This window comes from Octodon degus, unplaced genomic scaffold (assembly GCF_000260255.1).
Source record: "Octodon degus isolate 3935 unplaced genomic scaffold, OctDeg1.0 scaffold00029, whole genome shotgun sequence".
Taxonomy (NCBI): Eukaryota; Metazoa; Chordata; class Mammalia; order Rodentia; family Octodontidae; genus Octodon; species Octodon degus.
This window is the reverse complement of record NW_004524605.1, coordinates 1,824,743-1,834,319: the sequence shown is the minus strand read 5'-3', so window position 1 is coordinate 1,834,319 and position 9,577 is coordinate 1,824,743. Positions and strand designations below refer to the sequence as shown.

General features: G+C 44.8%; 1 protein-coding gene across 1 annotated transcript; it reads right to left on the bottom strand.

The window, feature by feature from the left end:
- Positions 1 to 889: 889 nt before the first annotated feature.
- On the bottom strand, positions 890 to 5,173 carry LOC101564286 (olfactory receptor 1G1-like). Its single transcript, XM_012514295.2, is given in 5 exon segments — positions 890 to 1,604; positions 1,606 to 1,831; positions 2,570 to 2,594; positions 4,296 to 4,416; positions 5,127 to 5,173. Coding segments are annotated over 5 exon segments (1,134 nt in total).
- Between the last annotated feature and the right edge of the window lie 4,404 nt (positions 5,174 to 9,577).

The window sequence follows — 9,577 nt, the reverse complement described above, 5'->3', positions numbered from 1 at the left end:
TAGGAAGAATGTATGCAATGTGTTAATTATTGAAACTGTCCTACCAATTTGGTTTGAAACTGTCTCCTTGCTATTTGTTTCTCAGTAAAATTATGGGAAAAAATTAAAAAATTTAAAAAACAAATTAATCTCTGCATGACTCAATCCCCTAGTTCTGTAAAATGGAAATATTTTTACTATTGCCTCATGTGGTTTCATGACAGTTAACACTAAGATAGTCCTAGTATTTCGAAGTATTTGATGAGTTCCAGCATATTTTTAATTCACTACTACACACAATAGGATCATTGCCGTGAGACTGGTGACACTTCAGTGGTCATATGTGGCTCTATTTGACACAGGCAATTCCAGATGTATTTTTGGTGGGTGGTCAACTATATTTCTGGACCTACCCTTAATAATACATCCAAACGTCATATTGGGTCAACAAAACTAATTCACCTGAACCTCAGTATACTTTTAATCTATACAATAAGGGTCATAGAATTAGCCTCTAATGTAGATAATAAATTAATGGTGCTATCACTTAGGAACACTCATCAACTTCCTATTTAAAAATAAATAATCATCTCAGTGGACTAAAGCACCTGCTTAGGCAGATGCAAGGACAAGGATTCATCCCCCAGGTCCCACTCCCAGGGAGGCGATTGAGACCAGCCATGGTGGTGTTTGCCTGTAATCTCAGTGCTTGGGAGGCTGAAAACAGGAGGATCACTACGAGTCCAATCTGTGTAGTGAGACACTGTAGACCCTGCACTAAATACATAAATAAATAAATAAATAAATAAAAATAAGGAGTGATCAGTATCACTAATTAGAACAGTTGTAAGTTTTATATCTATGTAGGCCTCTCTGTTCTTAGTTGTCTCCATTCTAAAATTTTCAAATTCTAGAATCTTGACAAAACTAATCTCCTAATTATTAGTTTCCATATAGCTTGTTTCATGCCATGATTCTTCAGACTGTAAATGAAAGGATTGACTAGAGGTGTCCCCACTGTGAAGATGACAGTGGCCACTGTGTCTTGAATTGAGTAGGAGGATGAAGGTCTCATGTAGACGCCCAAGATTGCCCCATAGAAGACAGAGTCCACAGTGAGGCAGGACCCACACGTGGACAGGGCTTTCCTTATTCCCTGGGCCGAGGGCAACTTCAGCACATTAGAGAAGATGTAGACATATGAAATGACAATGCATGTAAATGGTGTCAGAAACACCAACCCACCCACAGTGAAGACCACCATGTCATTGATGCGGGTGTCAGAACAAGAGAGCTTCAGGAGTGGGTAGGGGTCACAGAAGAAGTGGTGCACAGTGTTGTTGGAGCAAAAGTTGAGTCAAACCATGAGCAGAGTGTGGAGGAGAGCATGCAGGCTTGTAATGACCCAGCAGACAGCCACCAGGAGGACACAGAGTCTGGGCCTCATGATCAGGGTGTAGTGGAGTGGACGACAGATGGCCACATATCTGTCATAGGCCATCACACTCAGCAGGAACCCGTCCATGTTGATGAAAGTGATGAAGAAGTAGATCTGGGCCATGCACTGTGTGTAAGAGATAGACTCGCTGCCCACTGCATGACTCACCAGCATCTTGGGGACTGACTGATGGGAAGCAGATGTCAACCCCAGACAGGTTGGCCAAGAAGAAGTACATGGGCGTGTGGAGGTGAGGGTCAGAGGTGATGGCCAAGATGATGAGCAGGTTGCCGGTGATGGTGACCAGGTACGTGCAGAGGAACAGCCCGCAGAGCACCTCTTCCTGCTCTTGATTCCCAGACAGTCCCAGGAGGAGGAATTCTGTGGTTTTTGTCTGGTTGATTCTGCCCACATCTATGAGGGAGATAAATGTGCTTTAAAATAAAGATTTAATTACTTAAGCTCCACCCTTTGTTAAAAGATTGCCGTTGTTTTCAGTGCTAGAAAGGAAACCTGGGCTTTATGCACAGTACGCAATAGCTCATCCACAGCCCAATCATTTAGAAATTATAATTTTAAGAACACTAGATCAGTTTGATTTCTTAATTAATGTAATTTCAAACATAAATTACATGAAATTGATACGATCTGTCATCATTTGAGCAGAATTTTTATGGTAATGTTTTTACCATTGTGTTTCATTAAGTCATGTTAGTTAATCATACACAATTTGTTTCACTATAAAAAAGAGCTGATTGGTTTTTGTAGTATCTAATTATATTTGATAGATGTGCTTAATTCATATTTCACTAACATTTAGTGGACATCTAGTACATACAAAGTATTTTTGTATACGCTATTTCTTTCATCCTCAAAATAAATAATTGTGTTGTTAGTAGAAGAAGAAAACAAAAAGAGGAGTCAGATGAGCCTGTGACTCGGAGTTTAAATTAGATTCCCTCACTCATGGAATCTGTACACTTAGCAGCCCAAATGCAGGCACAGAGCCCTTTTCCTTACATGTCTCCAAGGCTTTGCCTCCAGATTTTCACTAGCTCCCGCCTACTGATTCACCAAGCACGAGGTACTAGCCTCCTGCTTCACATGTACTTTCTCAGTTCTTGTGTGTTAAAACCTACAAGCTTGACATACCTAGATCAAAGGGGAGGCCAGGGCACTGTAGGAGAGTGGACACAGTCAAAGCATGCACATGTATAGAAATGTCACAGTGAAACCCACTCACTTGTATAATTAATATGCATCAACAACTATAATTTGAACAGGTAAATCCTAACTTCATTTAGCAAAAGGACAAACTGAAGGCAAAGGCATGTGGTTTATTCAAGATCATTAATTCTTTTTTACCTGGGCAAATGCTCCTTATACAGCTCGGATCCGTTCCAGGTCTCTTGCCTCCCTTCAGCATGCTGCTGCTTTTCAGCTGTGCTTATTCTCTACCTCATAACACAGCTTCAAGCTGCGGTCTGTCCTCAGCTGCGGGGGCTGAGCAGGCTAACGAACTTGTTGCACCGGATTCTACTCAGAGACACCTCTCTCCCTTATGTGACCCAAAGGAAGAATATCAGTGAGTTGTGGCATTTGGTATTGTATTTAGAAGGGGAAAGAGAGGTTTCTAGAGAGTAAGGTTATGGGGTATGCCGGAATGATAAGCCCAGCATCAAGAAATCAATCCAGACAGGAAGAGTCAGAGATGACACTGGGTTTTCAGTGGCCTTGGATGAATGCGAAGTGTCTGGATAGGAGAGATGAGCAGACACAGCATTCCTGGTAGGAGCAAAGGGCTGAAGTACGTAACTGGAGGGGGGAAGAGAGGTTAAATGGCTTAGCTGGCTGGTGCAGAGAACGTTATGGGCAATGCTTTCGGAGCTAGGATGTAGGACGTGCATGACACTTTCACCATGATAATATGGGAATTGCGAGGTACCTTAGCATTCTAGGAGTTAAATTAGTAAAAAATCAGCACAAAATTTCTGAGATTGGAAGAGATTTCTTGTGAATTATGTTTTAGATTAGAGTATTCTCAATCTGGTAATCTAAACAACTAAGTTGAAGAGAACACTATGCAATATGACAAATATTGTCAAATTCCTATTATTTTGTTTAGTGAAATTCTGCATCATTGCTAATTTTTATTATCACTTTTATCCTCTTTAAAAAACATAAAAATAAAAATAAATAAAAAATAAAAATAAGAAAGAGTAATCTCAGTACTAGGCTGGAGCTAGTCTACTGAAAGAAGGGGGGAAGAAGGTGCTCAGTGTGGAATGCGGAAACCAAGAGCAGGCCCTGCACCAAGGAAAGCCCTCAGCGCCGTCCGTGTGGCCAGCTGCACCCCCAGATATAAGTGGTTGGATGCCGGGGCCGCAGCCCCGCTTCCCGCTGCGCCTCAGCACACACGTGCGTGAGCTGGCCTTAGTGGCGGACTGCTCTCCACATAATGGGAATGAAGCAAAAGGTGGGAGACATACTGCAGGGTGGCTGTGGGGTTCCTGCTGTCTGCAAGCTGTGGATAAGGACACACAGGGAAATTCGCCATCAATACCCACAACTCTAGGTCAAGAGAGCTGGGTTAAGGCTGGCCACTTCCTCTGAACATCTGATGAGGTAATCCCATCAGGTCCAAACCCAACATCCCCCAGTCAGTACAGTAAGTGCACTCAAATAGGAAGCAGCAGCCATGCAGAACCGACTAGCCCCTGCCACCAGACCCCACTGGGAGGGGCTTCCTGGTCCCCAAGAACTCCCCACAACAACGGGAGGCACTTGCTGCTAGCAGTCACCAGGGTGTGGTCCTGCAGCTGACTTGCGACATCCTGGTAACACCCAAGGCAGAAGTGATACTTGCTAGAAGGGATACCATCCGTTGGGCTGCAGTGTGAACTCCAGTTGATGGGGCTTTCAGGGCTGAGGTCAACTGAGTGAGAACTGGGTCTCCGTGCTCTGAGACCGTCACAGAGAGGCGGTCCCTGGAGAAGGACCTGTGAGGAACCCAAAGACACAAGCTGTACGGGAGTTAGCTTCGGTATTCCTGCCACAGAGAAGTCAGTGTTGGCCCGAAAGTCTGCAAACAGTGACACGGGAGGGACAGCTTCCTTACATAGCCAAGGAGAGCTCAAGGAGAGAATCTCCTGGATTTGTGCTCCAACTATGCAGAAAGAGTAGTTCTCAAAGAGGGACAGAGACAAGGTGTATAGGACTGCAACCACATCATGCACCACCCCAAGAAATACTGTGGAAGAGATTAAAATCTTAGATGTTGGCCTGGCCAAATAACTCAGCGGATTAAAGTGCTTGCTTAGGTAGACATAGGGACCAGGGGCACGCTGAGGCTTTGAACGAGACTGGGCATGGTGGTGTGCACCTATAATCGCAGCACTTCGGAGGCTATAAAACAGGAGAATCACTCTGAGTCCAATCTATGTAGCGAGACCCTGAATACCCTGTAGACCCTTCCCTAAATGCAGAAAAAAAATAAAGCTTTAGATGTTTTTCACTAATGAATAAGTGTTTTACATAAGGTATCATTACTAAAAGCAATGGAATCCAACTAGGATGTTTTTACAGGATCTGCCCACAGGAGATCAGTTACTCAAAAATAAAATATCATTTCATGGTTTAAACTCCTGCTAATTGTGACTTCCCAAGTAACTGATAGCCCTAGTTGTCCACTGCCTTCTCCATCGCGTACTTTTCTATTTCTATGGCCGAAATATGCTTGCTGCGTTCTGTAGTCATATGGTATTAAATCCCTCATACTTTGGTTAGACATTCATCTGCATCCTCTAGATTTTAATTTGTCCTTTCCCCCGCAGCTTCCTGTAGGAAGAGTGCTCCAACCAGCACCTGCAGTAGCAGCATTTAGTTTGTGTATCTTAGAAACATTGGTGTCCGTGGGGCCAAGTGAGACACTGGACATATCTGGGGTGTATTTGTGTCTCTGGGTCTTAAAATAAGGCTGCTTGGGCAAGGATATAGCTCAGTGGCACAAGCGTCTGCATGGCAAGTGCAAGTCCTGAATTCAAGTCACAGTACTGAAAGAAAGAAAAGAATTGACATAAAATAAGGCTGCTTTGTCTCTGGACCCAATTCAGCCCATGCGCCTCTATGGGGCTCAGCGTGGCGCCCCGGCACCCTTCAGAGGCATTTATTATGCACTCATAGACCACAGTGCGCAGATACAGGAAAGAAACTAGCCCAGAGCTGGAGGCTGGGGCCACTCGGGAGGATCCTAGAGGTCTGACAAGTAGTGTCTCTCTTGAGGTGGCAGGAAGGGTGGCTCTTGTATCCGAGCTTCTGGCCAAGCTTTTTAGGTGCCTGCACTTGCTGGTCTAGACCCAGTGTTCTCACCGCTGGCTTTTCTAGTCCATCATGGAAATGCATTTGCTGCATCCTTGTGGGGCGGTCAGCACATCTAAAGGGAAGGCTCGTGCAGGTCCAACAAGAGACAGTCTCCCCCCTGAGCTTGGTCAGATGCAGAGGGACTAGCAGGTCTCCTTTTCCGAATGTCACTGTCTGTGTAGGTGTCCATGTGGCTCAGGCTGCGGCTGCCGCTAACTGCCCTCACATACTTTCCCAGCCCTTCTTATCTGATGCTGGCTTTTTCAGTCACCTCCTGTCTCTAATAGCTGCTTGCCAGACTGTAAGTGATGAGAAAGTCACAGCTTCTTCAGCTGAAGACTGAGCGGCCTGTCCTCCCTATGGGAGAGGGCTTAGAGGAAGATGCTGGCTCCCCTGGCTCCAGCTTGGATGACTGGGAGCATGTAATTGGATCCTCCACCCCTGGAGGTTGCAGTGTCCCTGAAGATCCAGGCCAAGTTGGGGCCCCTGGGGCCGATTCCTCAACAGCTGAACATTCTTTGTTCCTGTGCTCATGGACACAGCAACTGGGGACAAGGGCACTCCAATAGTGCATAGACTCGTTTGCTGTTGTACACTTAATTTTCAGTTTGTCATCTCATGTAAATATTCATCAATAAAAGTTTATTTGGGGTCAGGTATGGTGATGCATACCATGAGTTCAAGGTCAGCTTGAATCACACAGTGAGACCCCGTATCCAAAAAATTAATTAATTAATTAAAAATTTTTAAAAGTTTACTTTGGGGCTGAGAGCTGAAAAGTTGTCCTTCTGGAAAAAACCAACTGTGACATTTCTCCAACAAAGATACATTCTTGGACTGGCCAAATAGCTCAGCAGACTGAAGTACCTGCTTAGGTTCAATCCTCATCCCCAGGGTGCCCTGAGACAGCGATGGAGACTGGGCATGGTGGTGCATGCCTGTAATCCCAGTGCTTGGGAGGCTGAAAACAGAAGGGTCACTACAAGTCTGATCCATGTGGTGACACCCTGTAGACCCTGTACTAAAATACATTAAACACACACACACACACACACACACACACACACACACACACACTCTTTCTGCGGATTGCAAACATAGTATGAAATCAATATGAAAAAGATCTGAGGCAACAGAATGTGATCCCAAAGTCCCTGGCTGTTGACAGCTCTTTGGTCTGTAGCTTAGACACTTTTATAATTTTAGTGTGAGTGGTAGGGCTGCCTAGGGAAGCACCTTACATAAACTCCTGTTACGTCGTGTCGTTTGACAGAGAAGACAAGACTACAATATCTTGCTTTAAAAGACAACTTCTACCTGAATTCTTTCACTGGGGCTTGGTCTTTTCCTGCCTGGAGATTTAAACTGAAACAAAGATTCTTTTTAGGTCTCGAGCATGATAGCTTTCAGCCTGGAATTCCTGGGTCTCCATCCTGCTGACTGCAGATCCTGGGGCTTCTCATGTAGCAGAAAATGCCCCCAACTTGGTCTGCTTCAGTTTGTTAGTTGCCTGGGTCATGGTTCCTGCTCCAGATACAGTTACTCCTGTCTCTTAGAAACGGCTGGTCACTGTGATGCATGCTGTATCAACCAACCCCCAATGGACAAGCCATTCTGCCCTGTACTTCCTGCTGGCTTGTGCCACAAGTGCCCAAGACCACCAGAGGTCAAGGCCTGATATTCTGGGCATGATCCCAATTGGTGCTCTTTGACATAAATAAATCTACCTTCAAATGTTGGGTGATGTGTCAGTGTTTCTGGTGTATCAGTCAAGATGACAGAACATGCTGGCCTCTTTGGTCACCAGTCATGGCCCTCATGGAAGGTGCAAGGACCTCTCCAGGGCCTGATAGGAAGGTGCACCCTCAAGATTTATCAAGGAGGTCTGGAGGAGGATTCCAGGCTCCCCACTCAAATGTTTCACATTGAACCCCAAAGGGAGGAGAATGCTGTCTGTCTGTCTGTCTGTCTGTCTGCCTGTCTGCCTGCCTGCCTAATTCCAGTAAGACCTGTGGGCAACCCACTTAGTCAGTCTGTCAGCTCTACACAGTTTGAGCAGAAGAAGAGCTTGGTCACTTATTAGTTAAGGCCACCCTCAAGGAAGTGGACTGGAATGTTTAACCTCGGAGTGCTGCTGACTGAATGTGTGATTGAATGATCCGGACAGTGTATGCAATAGGCTGCTCTGTCTGTGCTCCAAGACTGGGAAACCCTGATCATGGTGGCTAAACTGAGCCCTAAACTGCAGTTCCACGGTGATTGATTTATGGCCTAACAGAGGCCTCGCACCCTCCTTAGCTAATTCACACCTTAGCTAAGCCCCACAAGGGACATGACCAGGCTGGCATCTGAATAGCCTCTCTCTGAGAAACACCCACCCTTGGTCTGCTGTACCATCATTCAAGGGTACACAGAATACACTGTAAGGGGGTAGAATGGGAATTAATTAGTTAGAACCCTCTATCAATGATGTTGCTGCTTAAAGTGACCCCAAGTGCAGTGTGAAGTGCCATCTAAGCTCCTCAAAGCAGACATGCTGTCATGTGCTTACAGAGAAATTCCATGTCTGAGATAAGCTTTGTGCAGGTATGAGCTACTGTGCCATTGGCTGAGCTTGGTACTAACGAATCAATAATATATTTCAAATGTTATTGTGTTTTAAATACTAAATATAATTTAAATGTAATATTTTTAAATAGTGCTTATTCAAACAAAATGAAACTGAATACCAAAACATACCTAACACAAGGTTAAACATTCACTGGTATAAAGAGGCTACTGAACAGGTAGTAGCTCTCTATTCACCATTTCAGCATTTCTGGTGACTTTATGAAACATATCTACCCCAAATAAGGAAAATTGATTGTGTTAGTGACCACAGATGGTGAAATTAAAAAACGGAGATGTTACACAGAAATCCCACAGTCACATAAGAACTAAGCAGTATTGCTGGGATTTGAATTCATGGCAGTTTGACTAGATCCTAAGGCTCCTCCCCCACTACATCCTTCTATCTGGGATAGAATCAGAGGATTCTGGGAGTTAGATTTCTCTGAGGGTCTGGGTTGGAGGTGGGAATCAGTATGCCCTAGAGTAGAATATGTTTGGACAAGTCCCAGTCTCTTGAGGAGCTATGGTCTCCTGAGATGCCACATTGATCTTATAATGTCTTCTTGTCTTTGGGGAACATGGTTGAGGTATCAGAGTTTCTACATAATGATGGGGTGTCCTGATGGATGGTCAGAATTTTTGTGTAGCATTCAAGTATTTTGGGGCAATCCAACATACTACAACTAGGTGTTTTCTTGTAGGTCCAAGTCAACTGCAAGGTCAAGGATGCCCACAGAGTTTGGGGTGCTTTAGGAAATCACAGTATTTACTGGGTAGGGAGAAAGGTGGCTGTGTCTTGGTTCTGTACTTCTCAACTTTAAGGTTGTAATGGACTGAGTATTTGTGTTTCCCTACTCCAAATGGGCAGGTTGATGTTCATCCCCATGGTGATAGTGTTTGAAGGGTGCCTTGATGAATTAGTTAGGTTTAGGCGAGGTCTCGAGAGTGGGCCCCATGTTGGGATTATTGTTCTAAAAAAAAGAAAAGAGGACCCAAAGCCAGTTCCCTCTTTACCACAGGGAGATACAGTGAGTTGACCATTGACAAGCCAGAGAGACCTCAGTCAGGAAGCTGACTGGCCTCTTGATACTGAACCTCTTGGAACAGCTCCAGAACCAATAAAAACAAACAAGGATGGTTTAAGCCATCCAGTGTGTGGCACCCCAACCTGACCAAGACAAATGTGTACTC